General features: G+C 43.4%; 2 protein-coding genes across 6 annotated transcripts in view; both read left to right on the forward strand.

The window, feature by feature from the left end:
* The first annotated feature begins 626 nt into the window (after positions 1-626).
* pld2 (phospholipase D2) lies at positions 627-16,766 on the forward strand. 3 transcript variants are annotated; one of them, XM_084474081.1, is made up of 25 exons: positions 627-733; positions 2,239-2,397; positions 2,876-3,003; positions 3,729-3,871; positions 4,065-4,158; positions 4,621-4,686; positions 4,773-4,831; positions 4,944-5,189; positions 5,474-5,617; positions 5,729-5,812; positions 5,948-6,026; positions 6,117-6,227; positions 6,679-6,864; positions 7,758-7,917; positions 8,017-8,135; positions 8,253-8,366; positions 9,628-9,732; positions 10,104-10,192; positions 10,998-11,111; positions 11,700-11,746; positions 12,077-12,211; positions 12,860-13,013; positions 13,249-13,366; positions 13,802-14,040; positions 14,450-16,766. In XM_084474081.1, exons 2-24 carry the CDS (start codon positions 2,262-2,264, stop codon positions 14,024-14,026), a joined length of 2,856 nt encoding a protein of 951 aa, XP_084330207.1. In that variant the 5' UTR covers positions 627-733; positions 2,239-2,261; the 3' UTR covers positions 14,027-14,040; positions 14,450-16,766. The 3 variants fall into 3 exon arrangements, 2 of the variants coding, with proteins under 2 accessions (XP_084330207.1, XP_084330208.1); XR_014637218.1 differs by lacking the exons at positions 13,249-13,366; positions 13,802-14,040; positions 14,450-16,766 and adding an exon at positions 11,887-11,917 and having other exon boundaries at positions 12,860-12,998; XM_084474082.1 differs by lacking the exons at positions 12,077-12,211; positions 12,860-13,013; positions 13,249-13,366; positions 13,802-14,040; positions 14,450-16,766 and adding an exon at positions 11,887-12,069.
* Positions 16,767-17,543: 777 nt separating this feature from the next.
* The window catches only part of mink1 (misshapen-like kinase 1), a 34,033-nt gene continuing 29,446 nt past the window's right edge, over positions 17,544-22,130 (forward strand). For all 3 annotated transcript variants that reach the window (XM_084474195.1, XM_084474197.1, XM_084474196.1), the window contains exon 1: positions 17,544-18,689. In XM_084474195.1, coding sequence (XP_084330321.1) covers positions 18,633-18,689 — 57 coding nt within the window. In that variant the 5' untranslated portion in view covers positions 17,544-18,632. The remainder of the gene's footprint in view (positions 18,690-22,130) is intronic.

Raw genomic sequence — 22,130 nt, forward strand, 5'->3', positions numbered from 1 at the left:
ATATTTATTAAAAGTAGCTGATGAGAGCAGTTTTTTTTTTAAACCGATTAGGCCTATGTCTATGAAATATTTTTTTCAAAAAATTGTAGCCTACTATGATTAAACCTAAACCAAGTCTCCACCTGGTCTGTCGCAAGAAAAAAAAATGGTACAGCTCATTAACAAACGCGATACTTCCAACGCTTTCCATTCAATGTCAAACGTCCAGGATTGACCATGGAGAGTTCTAGAAACGTCCCATGTTTTTCCATTGAATTGAAGGAATGCTGCCAATCCCATTGGTATTCCGTCCCCGGATGCGATCCAGTTTGGACTTGTCCTTGTCTGCTCCACCACGTAGCGTGAGCTGGCTTTCTCACGTACACGACGTGACGTGCATAGTAGCCTACTGGCACTTGCAACAAAGCTGCATTCCTCTGTTTTGCTGAAAAATGACTTGTCCCATTGTTGCTTTAGTTTATAATGATTGCCATGCATATACAGGCTGTTAAATTAGCCCATTACAGATGCCTGTAATGTGCCCAGATGCCTTTCCCCAATCCCCTCTGCGCAATGATCTGTTGTCGTTCATCGCTGAATGGGAGGGACCTGAAGTGCATCAGCACCAGTCGTCGTTCATGAAGCATGTTGTGGTGAACACATCTTCGGCTCGGGTTGATCCATGATATAGTTCTCAGTCAGTCCGACTCCTTCGGTTTCCCTTTAATCGTGGATGTGCGCTTCCATTTGTTAAGTAAGTATGACTATAGGGGCGCAACCCCTTTTGTGTATTGTTGTTCTGCTCGATTGTCTGCCAGGCATACTGAACTGAATGCGGGTTTAATTTGCAAGTTAGTCCGACTTATCCTCCATTAGATCAGGGTCGTCCTTTTGGACAAGCAAAGCCTTAAATCACAATACTGCTGGATTAAGATCATCTTAATGCCTTGGTAGGATGTGGCGTTGCGGGGAAATGAAAAAAGGGTGGAGGCGAGGAAGCAGCCCAGAGCAGTAGGCTACTGAAAAAAGTAAAAGTTAAGCCAGTTGATTTGCTGATTGCCATGTGTAGTTTTTTTTTTTTTTTTTTTTTTAAATCAAATCCCTCCGGCTTCACAAAGCAGCTTCAAACGTTTTATAAAGTCTCCTTTTACCTCCATGTGTGTTTTGACAACTCCATATGTTGGGTTGTAATGTTCACACAAACGAGCCGAGTAGAATTCAATGAAGTCCATTAAAGAGGCACAATGATAAGATAATAATTCATAGTAACGCAATACAATGGGACAGGTTTTAGTAAAACAAGTTACTACAGGTTTTAGTAAAGGCTTAAGGAAAGGTTTTAGTGAAACCAAAGAGTGGATACAGCTTATTGTTGCTTGTTTTGTGATCATGGTAGGCTATACATTAATTTGTTTCAGTATTTGCGTTTACATTTTGACTTGAAATTGTGTTTTCTGACAATTGAATCGTATTAAGAATATATTAGAATATATAAGTATCATGACAGTAGCTGCAGTATACTACTTGTTGATACTACATTGGCGATCCTCCAGCTTTAACATCAGTCCTAATATCAGTAGATCGTTGTCGATTAAAAATGACGTTGTGCTTTTACCTCGCTTCTCGCGGCAGGCAGTGGCTCAGGAGGTAGAGCGGGTTAACCGGAAGGTTGCAAATTCGATCCCTGGCTCCTTCTAGCTGAGTGTCGAGGTGTCCCTGAGCCAGTCGTCTCACCCTGACTGCCAGCCGCTTGAGTGACGAGCTGGCTGTCGCCCTGCGTGGTTGACTCCGCCGTCGGTGTGTGAACGGGTGAATGAATGGTTGTAAGTCCCTTTGGATAAAAGCGTCAGCAAAGTCCCCTAAATGTAAAATCGAAATGTATTGTGACGTTTTTATTTTCCAAAAAGATGTTCTGTTAGATCATCTAAAACTTTCTGCTCTGATTCAGAAGTGCAGAACCTAAGCTATTATACATTGCAAAATTATATTGATCATTATTTATCTTCCTTATGTCTTGTAACATTTGTCACCCAACCGGAAATATGAATGGATATGAAAGCTAAGTAAACATCACTAATGAATGGGTCAATGGAACATGCAAGACAAGAGCATAGGCACCGCAGCCTATTGGATGTAATTTAAAACGGCTGCCAATCGACACGTTAATTCAGACACACACACACACACACGCACACACACACACACACACACACACACACACACACCCCTAAAGTATCCCTCATTGTTTGGTTTTGACAGCGGACCAGCAAGTGACTGGAGCGATGGCGAGTGCAGATGGCCACGAGATCGAGCCCCTGGCGGTCCGCTCCGTGGCCCCTACCCTGGACATGAGGCGCTTCTCCAAGGACCAGCACAACCTGAGTCCAGAGGAGGTGGATGGCCTCATGAACAACAGTGGTGAGGAGAACAATGTCCTTATGACAGTGCCCCTGCACTGACACTCAATAAAAAAGCTGGGTACACTCAAGAAGGCTTTTACAAACCTCACCAACTAATATGGTTTGCGGATTTAATGGCTGTTATTCACTGATTGGACAGGCGCAATTGTAACGGATGCTGTTGTTAACCAGCCCGATTTACAGGATCACGTTCAGATTGATCCACATGTTTAATTTTACGTTTAATATTAACAAGGTCTTAATCGGGTCTGCTGATCGGGGCTGCAGATTTTGAATCCTAAACCCCTGCACTAGATGATAACCTGTTCTGACTGTCCACTGATCTTCCTGAATCTAAGTCATCTGTGGAAAATCATGTTTAAAATCGTACCATAAATATTGTTATGTATTCCCAGCTTAAAGTGAATCAAATAAACCGGATGCATGATGAAGTATTCTTAACTGAGAAATGACTAGTTTTAAACCCTATCTCCCAGAGGGCCGGCCTTTCCTGGTGGTGCACTCCCTGTTGGATATGAAGAAGATCGGGGTGCCCATACTAATGACGGGAGCCCCAATCACCTGCAGAGTGGAGAGCACAGAGAGATATACGACAAGATCAAAGGTAGATGTTGAGACATTTTGTCTTTACATTTTGAAGGAGGACGACAGTAGCTCAGGAGGCAGAACAGGTCATCAGATTAGGTTGCTGGTTCCATCATCCCTGAGCAAGAAAAGTAACCACGACCGCTCCCGACCAGCTGGCCGCTGCCAAGCATGGTTTTCAGGGCGTTCAGTGTATGGATTTGCGTATGGAAAATGGGTGAATGAGGCCCCTATTGTTAAGTGTTTAGAGTATCCACAGATTAGAAGAGGGTGATTTAAAGGCCACTACCGGCACAGCCTCCATTTACTTTCAGGTCTTTCTGTCTTTGTGATAGAGAGATAGGTAAGGTGTGTTGTAAAGTAAGTTGATCTACTAGTTGAGTTGATTGGATGGAGTGTTTGAAGCATCATCATCGCTGAGGGGCCATCCACCTTGTCCTTCATAATAGTGAACTTCCAAGACATCAAACCACAGATCTACCTCTGATAATGAAATGCTGGAAATGTTGTTGAGATGAAGCTATTCGTGTTACATAAACTATAAACTCAATTATCCCAGCTATTGAACGGACAAGTTCTGCAAAACTGACAGTTTCCATACAGTATGTAATGCCTTCATTGTTTTGTACACATCCCTTTAACATTGAAATCAGACTTTGTCTTTCTCTGCGCTGGTTGGCCATCGTCGTACCAGCACGCTAACAAGCTAAAGCGCTAACAGGAGCGTGTGGTTCTTGTCGCCAGGTGAGTGTGTGCACCCTGTACACGGTGCGGCTGACCCACGGGCCCTTCACCTGGACGGTCAAGAGGAAGTACCGGCGCTTCCAAGAGCTCCATCGCGACCTCTACAAGCACAAGATGCTGATGCACTTCATGCCGCTGGGCAGGTAGGCGGTGCCCCTCTTGGCTGACACAAAAAGATAAAAGAAAGATTAAAATAAGCCTCTGACTGACCTTTGTGTACAGTGATGTGGTATTTGTTTAAAAGGGATGGGCGTGGCTGCAATCCACACTATGGCTGGCTATGACTTCTCGATGTTTATCCGTGGCTGCACTGAATATTCAAAACGTTTCTTCTAGATTTGCAAAGGCGAGGCAACAGCTGCGGTCGATGTCGGCGGAAATGCCAAACCTCAACAGCTCCGACAGGGGGCGGAGAACCTCGAGCAAGCCGGTATGACAAAACAACCAATCACCACGCACAAGTAGCAGTCACCGGCACATTACAGAGAGACCTGAGACCTGAGGCCTACACACAACCGATCTCAGACCTGAGACCTGAGGCATACACACACAACCGATCTTAGACCTGAGACCTGAGGCATACACACACACAACATATATCAGACCTGAGACCTGAAGCATTCACGTAACAGATCTTAGACCTGAGACCTGAGGCATACACACAACAGATCTTAGACCTGAGACCTGAAGCATTCACATAACAGATCTCAGACCTGAGGCCTGAGGCATACACAAAACCGATCTCAAGAACCAAAAGGATCAAGAGAAGTGGTCCGAGCTGATCCAGGATATGATTAGTTGCAGATCTTGTGGATGAGCTACAGAGTCTTTGTTCCTGGAAATAAAATGTATTTTTAACATTCAGTGACTAACTTCCTCATTATAACTGCAGAAATATCTGGAGGAATACTTGAACGGACTGCTGGAAAATGAGTTCTGCAAGAATGATCATGGCATGGTGAGGACACGCGCAACCACACACACGCGAACACAAACACACACCCACAAGTTGTAAATGTATATTTTGTTTTTGATTTGTTTCAGCTGGAGTTCCTTGATGTCAGTGCTCTCTCTTTCGTCACTGACCTTGGAGCCAAAGGCCTGTAAGCACAGTAGCGCTGACAAATACAAGACCATGTTTATAACCAAAGCAAATGAGAATACCGGAGAGTGTGTTTGTATGTGGAGACTCAGAGGACTTCTATTTTGTGTCAGGGAGGGGCCCATCTTCAAGAGGTCAGGGGGTCATCGTATCCAGGGCCTGAACTGCATCGGACACCACCAGTTCTGCTTCCGCTGGTCACGGCGCTGGCTGGTGGTCAAGGACTCCTTCCTGATGTACATGAACCGCGACCACGGAGTCATCTCCTTCGTCCTGCTCTTTGACCCAGAGCTCAAGGTCAAAGTGGGCAACTCTTACACCGACACAAAACACGGCGTGTGCATCGAAAACTTTACACGGTAAGTTTTTAGTTTTTTTCGATTAGTTACCTTTTTTAAATTAATAAAAAAAAAATTATTTGAGGGAACCAAAACATCTTGACTGTGCTTTCCTCCTGAATATTTTTTCCATGTTTTTAAGGTGTAAACAAATAAAATCTAGATTGATTTATTCCATTCATCATGTTCAATTTTCAGGCTATGGAAATAACTAGCATGAAATAGCTTCACTGTTCTCTCATTAATTCAAAATCTCAATTGAATATTGTTCCTTAAGTCCTTCCTCTCGCTTCCTTTCCTTGTAGAAACCTGATCATCAAGTGCAGTAATTACCGACAGGCCCACTGGTGGAGCCATGAAATCGACAATATCACGGTGGCCTGTGACTTCGTCAGATGGCAGCGCTACGAAGGCTTTGCCATGCCGCGGGAGAACACCCTCACTAAATGGTGATCCCATGTGCAGTATGACGGTGCGGGTCGTCATGGCCCAAGATTGGTGTATTGTTTAATGTTTACTCTCACTTTCTTCTAAAATGTGTTGTTGACATTGTTTTTAAGGTACGTCAACGGCAGCGGTTACTTTTCAGACCTGGCCGATGCCCTCGAACAAGCCAAGGAAGAGATCTTCATCACTGACTGGTGGTGAGTGGCCAACCAAACGCATGAAACTAACTCTTTTTTCATCATTTTCATTCAGTTTGTGTGAGCTTTTTACCTAGTGGTTAAAAAAGTGAATTTTTCTCTCGCTCTCGCTCTCACTCTCACTCTCTCTCTCAGGCTCAGCCCAGAAGTGTTTCTGAAGAGGCCTGCCACAGACACTTACTGGCGTCTAGATGAGATTCTCAAACGCAAAGCAGTACAATATCTCTTTTAATGGTCTTCTACTCAGCCTTCCTTATTTAGTTTCAACATTAAGCTAATTTTTCTTCTGGTTATTTCTGTGCAGGAACAAGGCGTCAAGGTGTGCATACTCCTCTATAAAGAGGTAGAGCTAGCGCTGGGCATCAACAGTGGGCACAGCAAGAGGACTCTGATGGATATGCACCCCAACATCAAGGTCTGTACAATGTCATCGCTAAACGGTTTCCTTTCCTGCTTAGACTTCCAGGGAATAAACCCATCCTGTAGGCAGGTTGCTGTGATGTAACTTGAGATTATTTGAACCTGTTTAACTGCATTTCAACACCCTCATTCAACTAGTTTCTGCCCGCTGCTAAGAAAAGGGCTACACAAGTGACTTGAGTTGAATTGAATTCAGCCTAAACAGTTTTTCTATGGGGTATTGATTTCGACCTGTCAACTTGTCCAGCCCCAAGTCATTAATTTGCTTGCTGAACATTTCTAAACATATAAACGGCTGATATTTTGTATTTACTTGATTAAGTAGTAAAGTGAATAACCGATTCTTAAAATTCTAATAGATCGATTTTCTGTCGACCATCCCATCTATGTAATGGCCTCATTGTTCCATCTATTGTCTCACATGTCTTCATCATCCTCCTCATCAGGTGATGCGCCACCCAGACCATGTGTCTTCAGTGGTCTTCCTGTGGGCCCATCACGAGAAGATGGTGGCCATCGACCAGTCTGTGGCCTTTGTGGGGGGTCTGGACTTAGCGTTCGGTCGGTGGGACGACAGCCAGTACCGCCTGACAGACCTGGGCTCCGTGGATCAGAGCAAGCATGTGACCCAGGTAGGAGGAAAGCAAGACTTTCTAGTTGACTTTAATCCAAAACAACAGTGAATTCAGATCAATGTCATGAGGAAGTAGGTGGGGGAAGTAAGTAGACCGTGGACATGGGGGATCAAACCCTGTAGCTTTGGCTGGATAATGTTGTGGCCATGGTGATCAACTCGATCACCATGGCCACAACATTATCCGGCCCTCATCACAACACAAGTGAGAGCTTCAAAAACATCAAGGGGTGAAAACACTTTGGTTTAAGTGTCCTCTAATTATGCACGTTTGTTTGCTAGGTGATCTTCAATGACGAGTGTTTGCTCTTATCTTGTCTATATATCTCTAAGGCAAAATGTTCCTTTTGTAGAGGTGAATTTTGATAATTGAGTTGCATAGCAAGATATACAAATGAGCTCAAAACAAGCTTTTTCCACATGCAGAGGTATTTGATACCATCAATTTGATGCATAATGATACATTAGACTATCCACCCGTTATCATTCATCATAACTAACAGTTGTCATACTTTAGGTCATCCTCAGCATGCAGATTTATACCAAGCAACTCATATTCAACCTCTCTGACTTCAATACTTTTTTTGACAACTGCAAACCTTTAATAATAGTAGGTTACTAATATAAGGCTTAGCGTGAGGGAGAGTCACGGAGGTCCCATGAGTGTGGATTGCAGAGCCTATTTAAGGTGTCACCTCCGTAGATTGGTCTTCAACAGAGATGACAGAGGGTGGTTCTGACATTACGGCGCTATGGGAGAGCATCTTCAACCATGACACCGCCGGGGAGATTCATAGAAACTGGCCCACCAAAAGTCAAATCGCCAAATAGTATAGCTACTCCTTGATCCAAACAATGAGTTCACTGTGTCATGATGCTTCTTATTCCTAGGGAAATGATGTCCCTGATGGCCCGGCACCAGCCACGGTGTCCGAGCCCCCAAAGGACCTGGATCCGAAAGATTTGACTGAGAACACTAAGCTCTGGCTCGGTAAAGACTACAGCAACTTCATCTGCAAGGACTGGGTTCAACTGGACCGTCCCTTCGAAGGTACACCCCCCAGAACCTCCATCCTTTAGTTCTTATCTCTCTCACGGACACAGAAACAGCCAACAGTGCAGCCTCTGTCCCCTTCCTTCCCTCCACCAGATAACATCGATCGGACTCAAGTGCCCCGCATGCCCTGGCGCGACTTCTCCGCAGCCATCCATGGCAAAGCAGCCAGGGACGTGGCCCGCCACTTCATCCAGAGGTGGAACTTCACCAAGGTCCAGCTTCTTAGCCAACCGTCCCCTGAAAAATATACTCTTTTGTACCCCGTAAAACGGGAGAATGACAAAATGCTTAGAGATTAACTTCCTTTTGTTTTTTTACATCTGCGTCAGATCTTCAAGAACAAGTACAAAGACGACTTCTACCCATGCCTTCTGCCCAAGTCCCACAGTACTGCCGAGAATTTACCCTTCAGTGTGCCCGGCTCTGGGAGGGCCAAAGTACAGGTACTTAAAGCGCTGCTGCGTGGACTCGAACACAAACAGCACTTATTAATTCCTATCTGGCTTCATTGATTCCCACTTAATTACTTCATCTAATTGAATATGATTTCATCCAAACAAAAAAAAAAATCGGAATAATCAATACGTGAGTGGACTTTATTGGCCGGCCTCTGATCTATACTAAAACAATGAAAAATGCATCAGGAAGCCGCCCCAATGCAGACATTGTCGGTTCACAGTCCATCGATTCCCCCCTAGCAACTGCTCTAACCCGAGCCTTATGGAACTGCAACGCACCACATTATTAACCTGGAGACCACGGCTGCTGCCACAAGGCCACCCTGTCTGCAGAGAGGTCAAACAACACCACCATAAACCCGAACGAGCAGTCAGGAAGTGTAGTGGTGTGTTGCACAGCAACACACAAGCTGTTCTCTAATGAGTTCTCCTTGTTGGAGATGCCCCGGGTCACTCCCCAAGGGCAGATTAACAGAGGGCCATTAGGCTGTAAGCAGCTGCAACACGGAGGAGGACCTCTGGCTCTCCTGAGCAGGAAGTGACTGTAAACTAAAGACTATTGTTGGAAGGCATATGGAACAGGGTTTGGGGCATGGCTAGCCATCTGAGAAAGCAGGAAGCTTACTCTTTAGGGGGTTTGGGGATGAAATAGTTTTGTTCTGGGTGGTATTCTCAGGAGTTTGTTTTAAGACTTGGTTTCAAGATGAGGAACAGGATTTAACTGTATTCGATTCATTTTTTGACATTTTAATTCAAGATTCCAAATACTGAATGAAGATATCAATAAAGATGAGTTCACTCATAACAGCACAAATAAATGTGGACGTGAAACATAATAAACTAGCTTGTCAATATTATAATAATACAAATGTGTCTGCTGATTATAACCCCTTAATGTGAACCAAAAAACTGCTTTAGAGGAGGGAGTGAAACAAAGGGCAGTCCTTCACTCACCCAAAGGTCAGCAGAGTAGACGAAGACTAAGAAAAAAAGTACGGTTGATTTGACGAGACGCCAGTAACACACTGCGGTGTGAGCCAAGAGTTCAAATCATAACAAACCACACTCTTATTCACTTTTCCTGTTATTGCTTTTGTACAATACCTTACTGTTGTCTCAGAATGATTCCTAGCTCTAAACTTTATCAATCCTCAATCTCAACTGCTCTACTTTATTGTTGAATCAAACCCAATAAACAAAGTTCACAAAGAAAAATGTCTTGTTTCCTCTCCTCTGATTGGTGCAGGTGCTGCGTTCTGTGGACCGCTGGTCCGCAGGAACCTGTGAGAAATCCATCCTGAACGCCTACGTGGACGTCATCGAGAAAAGCGAGCACTACGTTTACATTGAGGTAGTCTGGGAGCCAGGAGCTCTACTGTGTTGTAGCAGAACCTCTGTGGGGAGATACAGCACAGAGCTTGGGCCAGACACTGCCAGGGGCGAGGTTATGTCTTGCTTCCTGCTTGGTTACAGAAATATCTTACCCAAGTGGAACTCATTTGTCTGCGTGAACAGAACGACAGTGAACAGAAGGTTCACTGGTCGGTACATAATTCTTTATTTCCAAATTGAAAGGCTTTCAATATTAGAGTAGAGTAGTGCCTTTTTCCTTGATCGAATAGTCAATTCTCACACACACACACACACACACACAGCACTAGTGTGCGTGTGACCCCTCATACTATTATATTATCAAAACTCTTCCTCCCTGTGGTCCCTCAGAACCAGTTCTTCATCAGCTGTGCGGACGACAAGAGTGTCTACAACGGAATCGGGGACGCCATCGTGAACAGAATCCTCAGAGCTCACAGGTAACCACCTGCTCCCCCTACTGCTGCTCTGTAAGGCCCATAGACTCTAGTGCTGCTCTGTAAGGCCCATAGACTCTAGTGCTGCTCTGTAAGGCCCATAGACTCTAGTGCTACTCTGTAAGGATCATAGACTCTAGTGCTGCTCTGTAAGGCCCATAGACTCTAGTGCTGCTCTGTAAGGCCCATAGACTCTAGTGTTGCTCTGTAAGGCCCATAGACTAGTGCTGCTCTGTAAGGATCATAGACTCTAGTGCTGCTCTGTAAGGATCATAGACTCTAGTGCTGCTCTGTAAGGATCATAGACTCTAGTGTTGCTCTGTAAGGCCCATAGACTCTAGTGCTGCTCTGTAAGGCCCATAGACTCTAGTGCTGCTCTGTAAGGATCATAGACTCTAGTGTTGCTCTGTAAGGCCCATAGACTCTAGTGCTGCTCTGTAAGGATCATAGACTCTAGTGCTGCTCTGTAAGGATCATAGACTCTAGTATTATATACTGCTGTGTAATACTGAACTGATAATGGACTGTAGTACTGCTGTATAATTCAGACTGTAGTACTTCAGTCACAACACTACAGAGCAAGATAGGCAGCTGTAAGTACTGTTTACAAACCATCAAAGGCTATTTGAAAAGCCTGAATAATCAATTATATATTTAATTTTCCAATGCATCTGTGATCAGTCAAAAGAGGATGTATACATATTGATGAGTGACTGAAGACAATACATCTCGGTTTGGTATAAATTGACCAATTGACCCTGGTGTAAGATGCTGGGGGTGTGTGCTGACCATTGATGACTCTTATTAGTGAGCAGAAGACGTACCGAGTGTTTGTGGTGGTGCCACTGCTGCCCGGGTTCGAGGGAGACATCAATGAGGGCGGAGGAAACGCCATCCAGGCCATCCTGCACTTCACCTACAGGTTGGTGGAGTCCTCTCTCCTTCTCTTCTCCTTCTCCTGATCCTCAAGACCAAGACAGAAGTGTGCCAGTAGGGCCTGAAACAATTCCTGTTGAATAGGGAGCAGGTTAGGGTCGTGTTCAGGTTGTGCGGTCCAAAGCCAAAAGGCTCTGTGTTCTATCCCTTATGTACACAGGGTACCTGTAGGTATCCTGTAGAAATAAAATCATCTAAGAATTCTGCATTGTATAAAATGTGCTGTTATGCATTATTTAAAGGTCCCATGACATGCCACCAGGTGTGGTGTGATTAGCCGTTACAAGCCGTTTTGAAAATCAGTTATAACATCACAGGTAGGCGTGTCCACCTAGATGTGTGCTGGATAGATCAGTCTACCAGCCTACCCAGTGGCAAACGTTGCTCATCTATCTAGGTGGACACGCCCACCTGTGATGTCATAACAGACAGATTTTCAAAACGGCTTGTAACGGTTAATCACACCACACCTGGTGGCACGTCATGGGACCTTTAAAATCGTAACATAGGATATATCCTATGCATTTTATTAAAAAAACTGACAGTTGAACTCCTTATATGTCCCATGCTCCAGAACCATGTGCAGGGGAGAACACTCTATCCTGACCCGACTGAGAGAAGGTCAGTCTCCTTGTCCTTTTTCTTTTCAGCTAAGAGAAACCCCAAATCATACGCCTCCCGAGCAGCCCCCTCTGTCACCGTTAAACCCTTGTGTTTTCTGTGTCTTTCTCTTTCCACTCTTGTTCTGCGACTTTAAACAGAAGGTACTGGCACTTGTTGTCTGGCTCCCAGGTCTCCGTCTTCATCTTTCACCACTCCTCATGACTTTTCACATTCAAATCAAAATGCACACACACTCATTCCACCGTTTTTTAAATATCGCTGATTGCGCTTGTGGTCGCCGCAGTGACTAATAAAGTTATTTTTAGCCTTTTTGAACCTCTTCCCCAGTGGAGGGCAAGTGGACGGAGTACATCACCCTGTGTGGCCTCAGGACGCACGCCAGGCTGGCTGACACCCCCGTCACAGAGCTAATTTATGTCCACAGCAAGACCCTCATCGCAGACGACCGCCGTTACATCATTGGTGAGTCACTGGCTCTGCAGGCTCATTCATCAGTTTAGCCGTCATCAAAGGCACAAAGGGAGACAGAGGATCGTTATGAAAGCGTTGCAGCATGTCGGTCAGGGCTGGCTTCAAATCCAGCTGGCATTTAGTTGAATGGTTCATGATTTTGGTGTTGAATATTATACACATATTTAGTATGGTATATTACTACGCATAGTTTTCTGACGTGGGGTCAGAAAAATATCAACTTTGTAACATTTGCAATATGATCTGATGCATGTTCAATGTATTTCACTAATAAAAACTTCACCTTTCTTTAAAAATAAAAATATGAAAAATATTCTATTATAATGTGTTTTTGTTATTTTAAGTCAAAATAGAAACTGTCTGGCAAAGGCTAGAAATGCTTAAACTAGTCCCTTTTTATCAAGGACATTTTCAGGGTGTGATAGGCGAAGGCTTTTGAAGCACAAGCACTCATTCCTCAGGTTAAACTTAACAGAGATTGAATGAACCCGTTCCTCTGAGTAGAAAGCATCTGTTCCGAAACCGAAACCGCCGGCTCTATTCAGGTTGTGTAAAAATAGCCTTGCTACCTGCTACCTGAAACGGGCCCTAGGTGTGTGACCACAGAGCCAACCCTTGCGGTGTGTTTTTTAATCCCAGGCTCTGCCAACATCAACGACCGCAGCATGCTGGGCCTCCGGGACAGTGAACTGGCAGTGCTGGTGGAGGATGAGGAGAGGGTTCCCTCCGTCATGGATGGGAAGGAGTACCAGGCCGGACCCCTCGCCCTGGCCCTGCGCAAAGAGTGCTTCAGGTGAGGGGCCGCTGGAGCGCAGCCACAAGGTCTTGTACTGCCACTGTGTCCACACATTAAAAACTATTATTGTGATTAAGGGCTACACCATTATTTTTGACCTGGCCTGACTTGACTTGTTGACCAAACGCCGCTATCATTGTGTCGTCCATCAATGAAACTGTCACCCAGTGATCCCTTATTGGGTGAAATTACACAGCTAAAGACGGAGAGCTGTGTGTGTTTACTCTTGCAGGGTTTTAGTGGGAGCAGCTTCAGAGCCCAGCATCAACATCGACGATCCAATCTGTGATGAATTCTTCTTTTTGGGCTGGAATGCGACGGCTAAATTGAATGCCACCATTTATGACAAGGTACCGGAACGGCTACTGTGTGTACACATTTGATATATGAACAGACACTTTTTAATGCATTTAAATAACGAGTAGTTTATGGGGGTGGGGCATCGTCTTCATCGAGGACGCCTACCTGAAATAAGGCTTGAAACCTAGTCGTTTACATTTACATTTAGGGCATTTAGCTTTTATCCAAAGCGACTTACAATAAGCACATTTGTCAGAAGAAGGCAAACCAATATATGGCTGTCGGTACAGTAAGGATGTTCATAAACCAAGTGTGATCGAGTGCGAAGCACTTACAATCGCTAGGTTAACCCATTCCCTGTATACAACAAAGATAGCTAGGGTACGATGCTACACAACTAAGTCACCCCAAAGTGGAATCTACGGACTGCCCCCCCCGCACACGAGGTCTAACAGCCCAAACGCCGCGTCCTGTCCGCGCCCCAGGTGTTCTGCTGCCTGCCCTGCAACTCGGTGCACAACATGCGGGAGCTGAGGGAGAACGCCAGCAAGGAGCGCCTGTGTGACCTGGACCCCCAGCAGGCGTGCGAGGAGCTCAGGGCCGTGCGGGGCCTCCTGGTCCATTTCCCGCTGCAGTTCCTGTGTGAGGAGAACCTGCTCCCGCCACTCAACAGCAGGGAGGGCATGGTGCCGGTGGGCCTGTGGACCTGAGGGCCAGCATGAAGGTGAGACCCGCTAGAGTACTACTAGAGAACAGCTAGAGTACTACTAGAGAACTGCTTGAGTACAACTAACTCACCCACTACTGCTGTTGTTCTAGACTGTAACTATAACTACACCTCCCCCCCCCCGGACGATTTGAATATTGATTACTTAACGATAACTGTAATGTAGTCGCTACACTGTATTCTCATTGGGAGTACTGATGCATTGTATCAAGGGTATACGTCAAACATTTAAATTTCATTTAATAATCAAATTATATCAACACGCTAGCTAACTATTAGCTATTAAATCTTGGCTTTCCTAACCATAGTGCGAATATGAAAACGTAAATTTAAAAGAATGTGTATTTTCCGCTAACAATGTCTCTTACATCTCTTTGAACATCCTCAATGTCCTCCTACACTCCAGACTGCCCCAGCGCCTCCAGCCTGCAAGAGAACCAACCCTGTAATATGATCGTCCATAACATGAAATTAGCTCTTCTCACCATCCACCACTTGATGACAATATTGCTTGTTTTTAAAATTGTTTATAATCCCCCCCCCCATTCCCTGTAATCTGCGGCTTGGAAACAGTATGACTAACAATGACCTCATGTTTTGTCTTTGCGGCCCGTGCTAATCTCTCTACACTTGCATGCGCTGTGTGACAATGGGCCCTTTTGTTGAGGGCGAGGAGTTGGCTTTGGGTTGGCCTTGGAATGCGATCAAATACAACAACCTCCGGTCCAATTTAAGCCATTCATCTGAGGAATTTTTTGATACTATGTGATATATATTTTTATATATGGTCTGAAATTATCAGTTTTGCCTGGCTTGTTTTGGTTCAGAAGCCTAAAAGTTAGGCAAGCGTGAACTGGAAGGATTTAAAGGTCAGGTCTCTAATTATACTTACAAAATAACTAATAAATTACATTTGTTTTGTATGTTTTGCAAAAAATTGATACTATCAATGAAAACTTATGCTAAAAACTAAAAAAAAAAAAATCCTTCTTCCTTTCCTTCTTTAAAATTGTCTTCACTTATGAGGCATATGTATAAGACTAATCTCGTATTCACGTTTTATTTCATGAATATTTTTTGTAACAAGTAGATTATTCTTTATCTAGAGGTCATCTGAACCACAGTGATGATGTAAACGAACATCTGAGCCTTAATATCCATGTTGTAACAAGATTCGCACATCTCAGTGGATTTGGGTACATGGTGTACATTTATTCTAGCAAGCCTCTCTCTCTCTCTCTCTCTCTCTCTCTCTCTCTCTCTCTCTCTCTCTCTCTCTCTCTCTCTCTCTCTCTCTCTCTCTCTCTCTCTCTCTCTCTCTCTCTCTCTCTCTCTCTCTCTCTCTCTCCTGCAAGCTTTGCCTCTCACTGCAGTGCCAGCAAATCTGTCAGAACATTTGTGGTTGTTATGGCGACGGATACAAAGAAGTGGATGGTAGCTAAAATAAAGATTGGACGTAATAGACATGAATGATTGACAGGGGGTGGGGGTCCTGTTTAACTATGTTCAACAGGACTTGCTGTCTACGCAAAACCTATTGCATAAAAGACTGAAATAGAATTTGTCAGGAACAGAACCCCAATGGTTTTCAGTATCCAAGTGAAAGGGTAAATACTGACGGAAGGAATATTAAGGATATTTGAATGCAGCATGCGTTGATAATGTCAATTTCGAGATATCACCATGACAACCAGGTGAATAATACTTCAGCCCAGTTTGATTCCTTTGGCTGTAGAACATTTGTCACTCCCACTGGTTCAGTTGGAGAAAGTTATTTGCTTCTGTAATCCTGTTAGGCAGTTCCCATGGACCATCTACCTTGAATGTCTACATATATGTTTGTGTGCATAGATGTGTTTACACTCCAAGCAAGGTTTTAATTGCAGAAACCTTAAAGATTTGTTTGTTAGGATCAATGCCACTATAATTAAGGACCCATGAATTGTTGCACACACAGTTAGACACTCCCAAAACCACTATTTTAGATTACAGATAAAGTGTATATATTTTTCTACTGTATTGTTAAACTTGTATGATATCAATTTGGGCCATTCTGATGTGTTGCCTGTGTTTCTTTACCTTTATTCTTATGTTTTATTTGTCACCGTTAGGATCTGAATAGCAGGTAACTATTGAAATGTCATTCCACAGACAACAGTGGTAGATATCACTGGTAACTACTACAAAGCCATCACTTTTGTTCAAAATCTAATTTTTTTTTGAATATGGTACTACTGTAATGACTTATAGTAATGACCAGAAATATATTAATCTTCTGAATTTTTTTTTTAATGGGACAAACATGTTTGTTTGTATAGAACTTTATTGCTAATTTTATACTCAACATAACATCCAGCTGGCCTACATAATGCTTTTGTAATGCTGTGGCCATCATGGGCCTTAATTATTAAGCATTTTAACGTTGTAATACAACATTCCTAACTTTGTTTTAATCCTGCCAATTTCTGTCAGTAAATACGTAAAGTCCCATAATTCAGTCAGACCAGCAGGGGGGAGTTATACAGCACTATTAAGATGTTTTTTGTATCACATAATTGTCCTGAGAATTTCAGCTGTTTTGTAAAATTAACAATATACATTGTCATGCTAAAATCAGTATATCTCTAGATTAGAACCGGGAATGGTTTGTGCTTTTATATGAAATACATTTATATTTCTGTTAACACACTGTACTTTATTTTTACTGATCTAATATTTCATATTGCCACTATCATATTGTTTCTATTTATTAATACAAAACGAATTAAAAAAATTCTAACCTACCTTCGTTATTTAGTTATATTTGGTCTGTATTGTCTGTATTGTATTTGTATCTGAGGATGTATCCACTGGGGTGAAACTGGGTTTCCTGTTTTGATTTCAGGCCCCCACAATGTGGCACATCTAGGCTACTATTCATTTGAAATGCTTGAAAGAGAATGCCATCTTACTCAGAATCCTTCTAGACGACACTTCAGAGTGTTATACTTTTTTTTATTTATTCGATTTTTATATTGAATTATTTTACATCCAAACCAGATTGGAGATTGCTTTTTAAAAATAACACTTACCAAATGATGTCAGTGCTGCAAGTAGTTTTTATTTTATTGAATCTTTTAACAATGGTTTCAAGTATTCAAATGGTTTCATGCAATGATGTATTTCGCACCATCGTTCATACGGGCTGTCCACTAGCGTTCACTTCGCGTCGAGAAGTCATCGCACAAGTTTGCCAGTGGGGTCCAGGTTATTTGTCCCTGACGAAGCGCCGTAGCGGTGAAGAAGCGAGCACTTGAGGAGTGTCGCTCAGGGCAGCCAATCGTATCTGCAGCCTGACCGGAGCACGCCCACTGCGCTGGGGCGTAAAGGAGACATTGACTAGTGTTGCCAGATTGGGTGGGGTATCTGGCCCATTCTGGCAATACTCGCTGCAGCGCGAAATGGGGTCCAATCTGGCAACACTGACATAGACATCAAAACACGTCGTGATATGAAGTGGACCGCCGCTGGTTGAAGTTACGGCGACGCAATGACGCGCAACCTTGGATTATACGCTAGAAGTTGCTGAAACTTGGGATATATTTTTATTTTTGCAACAATTGTTTTGAAGGAGAAACGTTGAAGGGGCAGAACAAGAAGCTGTGGACCAAAAAAACAACAACATGGGAGGAGTGGGAAAGTTAACGGTTGGGAGGTTTAGCTCGTTAGCTCCTCGGCTAGCTCGGTCGTAACGTCACACATTCGCACCTGACTCCAGATCCTATTTTTTTCCCTTCGTACGAGTCCGAATTGAATCGACATTCAAGTGCTTACAAGTTGTACAACATCCTTGTCAAATATCAAATCCACCAACGCGTACAGATTCCAATCCGGGTTGTTTTTACTTCGTAAATCTTCGGCGTAGAGACGAGAATCGGGACGTTTCATCGGCGCCATCACTCCAGACGTCTTCACATGACAGACATTGTTTTGCACAGAGGTAACTAACGCCACTCGATCGATATTACATCTCAGGTGTATTGGATATACTAGCCGGCGACGCGGACGTCTCCGTACACCTCCTCTGCGGGGCTGTCATGAAGCAGCAGCGGCGGTGCGTCATGTGCGTAAAATGAACGCAGCAGCAGCAAGGTGTTTATCAACGCTGGATGTGCGTTACAACACTGAAGCCCTTCGTTTTTCAGTTTCCATCGCATTCAACAGCTAACCCTCCAACGCTGCCGGGCTACACCATTGGTGTCTGTATCATTCGTGTTTTTGTAAGTGGGATTGCTGTAAGGGAAGGGTGGCCGACCGTTGTATTTTGTCAGGTAAGACACACGACACATAATTACGCGTATAGCGGTGATTAGGAGAGTTAGGAGACCTGGGTGCGTCTGCCTGCACAGTCTGCGGATCTGCGGCGGCGATGTGGTCGCGGATCTAAAGCTGTTTTTTCAGCCGCATCGCACCCATTTGGACCATCGAGTGTGTTCAATGCATTTCTGAGAGGCGGTGGTTTGGACGAGCACAGGCGACCACCTAGAATAGGCTTATTCGTTTTTATTTTTCCGGCTAACTTGTAAGCTGACCGTCCAAGTTTTGCAGCCATGTCTGAAAACGCCCCCACACGAAGCCTGGACGACATAGACCTTGCAGCTCTGAGGGTAAGTCATGTCACAGTAATAATAACACCCGTCTGGACACTTTCCGTGATCGTGTCTCCGTTGAATGTTTATCCTATTTTTGGTTGCCTTGTGTTTGACATGAATCAGGGTTTTCTGTGAAGCCAGGCTGCTTAGCAGAAACTACATAAAAACATGGGGTGTTTCGTGGCCTATCTTCTGCTCTTTCGAGAAGCTTGGAAGTTGTATCTCACCCAATATGCATTCCACTGAAATAAAATACATGTAGTGGCTGAGAAGATCCATACAAATTTAAACCACGTAGAAGCAGCTACATAAGTGTTGTTAATAAGAGATGCATAAGTGATGCATCTTGCCTCACATTGGATTTGAAGCAATACACTGGTGGCCTACTGATTCAACTTAGATATCATGATATCTAAGGATGTATGCTTTATGTTTCTTTAGAACTGAAGCTGAACCATTCTGCACATGTGTTTCTTTAATCTGGTGTCCTAGAAATGTGACGATGTGTGGCAGTGGCTTGCTGAACAACAATAATATAATCAGCCATATGTATGTGAAAATATTGTATGGATGTCTGTATACAAGGCATTACGCTGTGTTTTGTTCAACTGGTCTTCTATGATATATTTGGAAATGGTTTATCTGAAAAAGTAAGGCTATCATTCACTCAAAGTGGCATAGCTACATTAAACAATATTTATGAGAAATGTGTGTGCATGTACAGTACATACAGAGTAGCTTTAATGTTTAAACTCTCTGTAAGGGTCCATTCAAGATCAAAATCAGTCAACAGCCTGTGTTCATTGTGAAATAAAAAATTAAAAGTAGCCTTATAGACTTATAATTATAGACCACCATCACCTTTTTTACATTCTCAACCTGTCCATCAGCTGAAAATATAGGACTAGCATTTCTTAGGAGGACATTCAGCAGTCTCTCTGACAAAGATATGTAGATGATGATGATAATGTTAAAAGTATACATATACTTTCGCTATATTAGAGAATTACTGCTATTCGTAAATGACTCTCCACGTTAGTTAAACATCAATGGCCTGCTCTTGAATCGCCAGGACATTACCGATGGTAAATTCAAACCAATTGTGTTCAAATCTCCATCTGACAGAGCAGTTTACAGCACGTAGAACAGTAAAAAAAAATACAGTGAATAGCCTCTACATGGCTGCCTTACACTGGAGGTGTCCTATCACCCAGCAGCTGTTTGGTCAACTGTTTCTAGCATACATGTGTGTGTGTTCAAGGCCAAGTTGTACTTTCTACAACAGCAATTTCCACTCTGTATTTGGATTTGTGCAGATTTGTATTCATAATATGTTTTAACAAGTTTAAACAGACATCGTATGGAGCAAAACATATGGGAATCTGGTTTGGCTTCCCAAAATGATAAGAGATGGTAGCCAAATGTGTGCTAATCAGTTGCTGGCTTTGGAGTCAGAAGTTTCTCTCATATGATTCAATGTTATTGGCTTAAATATTGGATTTGCAAAGTTTACATTATTTAGCAGTAGTGGAAGTTGCGTGGATATGATTTAGATGCAGCTGTTTTTGGCACACTTGGTGAATAGATGACTCTTGGATAACAACTAGGGCCTATAGATGACTTATGGAATTGGCTTACTTTGGCCAAGTAGCATGCCAATCCCTGTGTTAATTAATATGAAGCTAATATTATGAAAACTACCTTTTGTCCAGTACGAAAGTAATTTTACACTTGAAGCAGTTATTTCAAGTTAAACAAGGAGAGCCCTGCCTATCAATACAAATAATAATAATGTCCATGTTAGAGTAGAGAAGTGTTATATCAACTTTATAACACAGTTGAAACTTCTTACGATCCTGTATTGTTGACGACAATGTTATGAATGTCCCAGACATGCTCATTGATCATGCCCTGCTGCCGGTTTCCTGTTGACAGTTGAATGCGTTCAGTTATTAGATTGCACTCCCTCTAGTTACCTCTCTGCTGGTTGGATGCAGATAGTCTGAGTTGGCTTGGTGCAAGCTGTTGTTTTTATTTAATCGTGTGTGTGTGTGTGTGTGTGTGTGTGTGTGTGTGTGTGTGTGTGTGTGTGTGTGTGTGTGTGTGTGTGTGTGTGTGTGTGTGTGTGTGTGTGTGTGTGTGTGTGTGTGTGTGTGTGTGACGGTTTTCAATGGCTAATGTGTGTGGACAATGCAGCAGGGCCTTTTCCATGGTTGTTTTTGTTGAGATCATGCAGTTACTTGGCCAATATTATCATTGGAGAAATGCATTCTAATCTCTGAAACTGAGATACATGTTTTCTAATTATATAGTATAGGTAATTATAAGGTTAGCCATGCTTTATTTTTTTATGTTGCTTTTTTTGACAGGAAAGTTATGTAGTTGACTTGACACTAAGCCTTTCAGGCAAAGTATTAACGTACTCAGGGCCGGTTTCATATTTTTCGAGCTGTTAGCCATGTTCTATGAGTTCTCTTGAGTGCTGCCAGTGGCAGTCACCTTGACGCTTTTCGGAGGGACTGCTCCCGCCTGCCAATATTTTAGAATTAATGTTGAGTGCAAAAAAGCTGAAGTGTGACATTCCTTTAGCAAAGATATGAGAGTCTGTGCACTTCAGTGCAGCCCCTTCCCGACGTTTCTTATGTAGTATGTAGCCTGACTTCCAGCAGCACATTGACTCAATTTCAGCACAACAGACGTCATTGATCAGTTCACATTGATCCCATGACCACATAACTCCAAATGTTTTTAATTGGTGGGCCACTTATTGTATATTGTGCTTGTCCTCTCCGATGGCTGTCGGCAGCAGCACTAGTGTGACCATCTCTATGTAAATGTATTGCCACCCTTCCCCCCTCTCTCATCACTTCCGTCCCTCTTATATTATTGTGCGTTAGACGTGGGCGATTCTGCCGCTTCTATCCTTCCACCCTCTGGATAATTGCATTACCCTCCGTACAGTCGTTCTGCCCCCCCCCCCCCCCCCCCCCCCCGCCCCCGACACACACACACACACACACACACACACACACACACACACACACACACACACACACACACACACACACACACACACACACTTACTTCATGGCCCCATTTAGTTTTTTTTTTACATTTTCTTGTACCCTGAAGATGCTCAATCAAGCAGCTCACCATTGCTTCCTCTTCGCACAAAATCCATTTTTGAAACATTAAGAAAAAAAACCTACAGGCAGCTAAGCTCTAGCTACATTGCTTTATACTCCAGCCCTGTGTGTACAACAACATCCTTAAAGCAAAACGCAACCAGCCAGCTAGAGCAATTGTCTCAGCCTCACCATAAAGCCTTTTATTTATTTATTTTGCTGGTCAAACAAAAAGCACGGGCATCTACTCCCTAGAAGCTAATGTTTGTTGCTGGATACTTTTGTAGTGTACACACACACAGTAATAGTATCCAGATGAAAGTGGGAAGAT

The sequence above is a fragment of the Micromesistius poutassou genome (genome assembly GCF_964030765.1).
Source record: "Micromesistius poutassou genome assembly, chromosome: 10".
Classification (NCBI taxonomy): Eukaryota; Metazoa; Chordata; class Actinopteri; order Gadiformes; family Gadidae; genus Micromesistius; species Micromesistius poutassou.

Coding starts and splice junctions, on each gene's coding strand:
- pld2 (XM_084474081.1), top strand. CDS start 2,262: ATGGCGAGTGCAGATGGCCACGAGATCGAGCCCCTGGCGGTCCGCTCC. Junction 5,813..5,947: donor ATCTTCATCACTGACTGGTG/GTGAGTGGCCAA, acceptor TCTCTCTCTCAG/GCTCAGCCCAGAAGTGTTTC. Junction 6,865..7,757: donor AGAGCAAGCATGTGACCCAG/GTAGGAGGAAAG, acceptor TCTTATTCCTAG/GGAAATGATGTCCCTGATGG.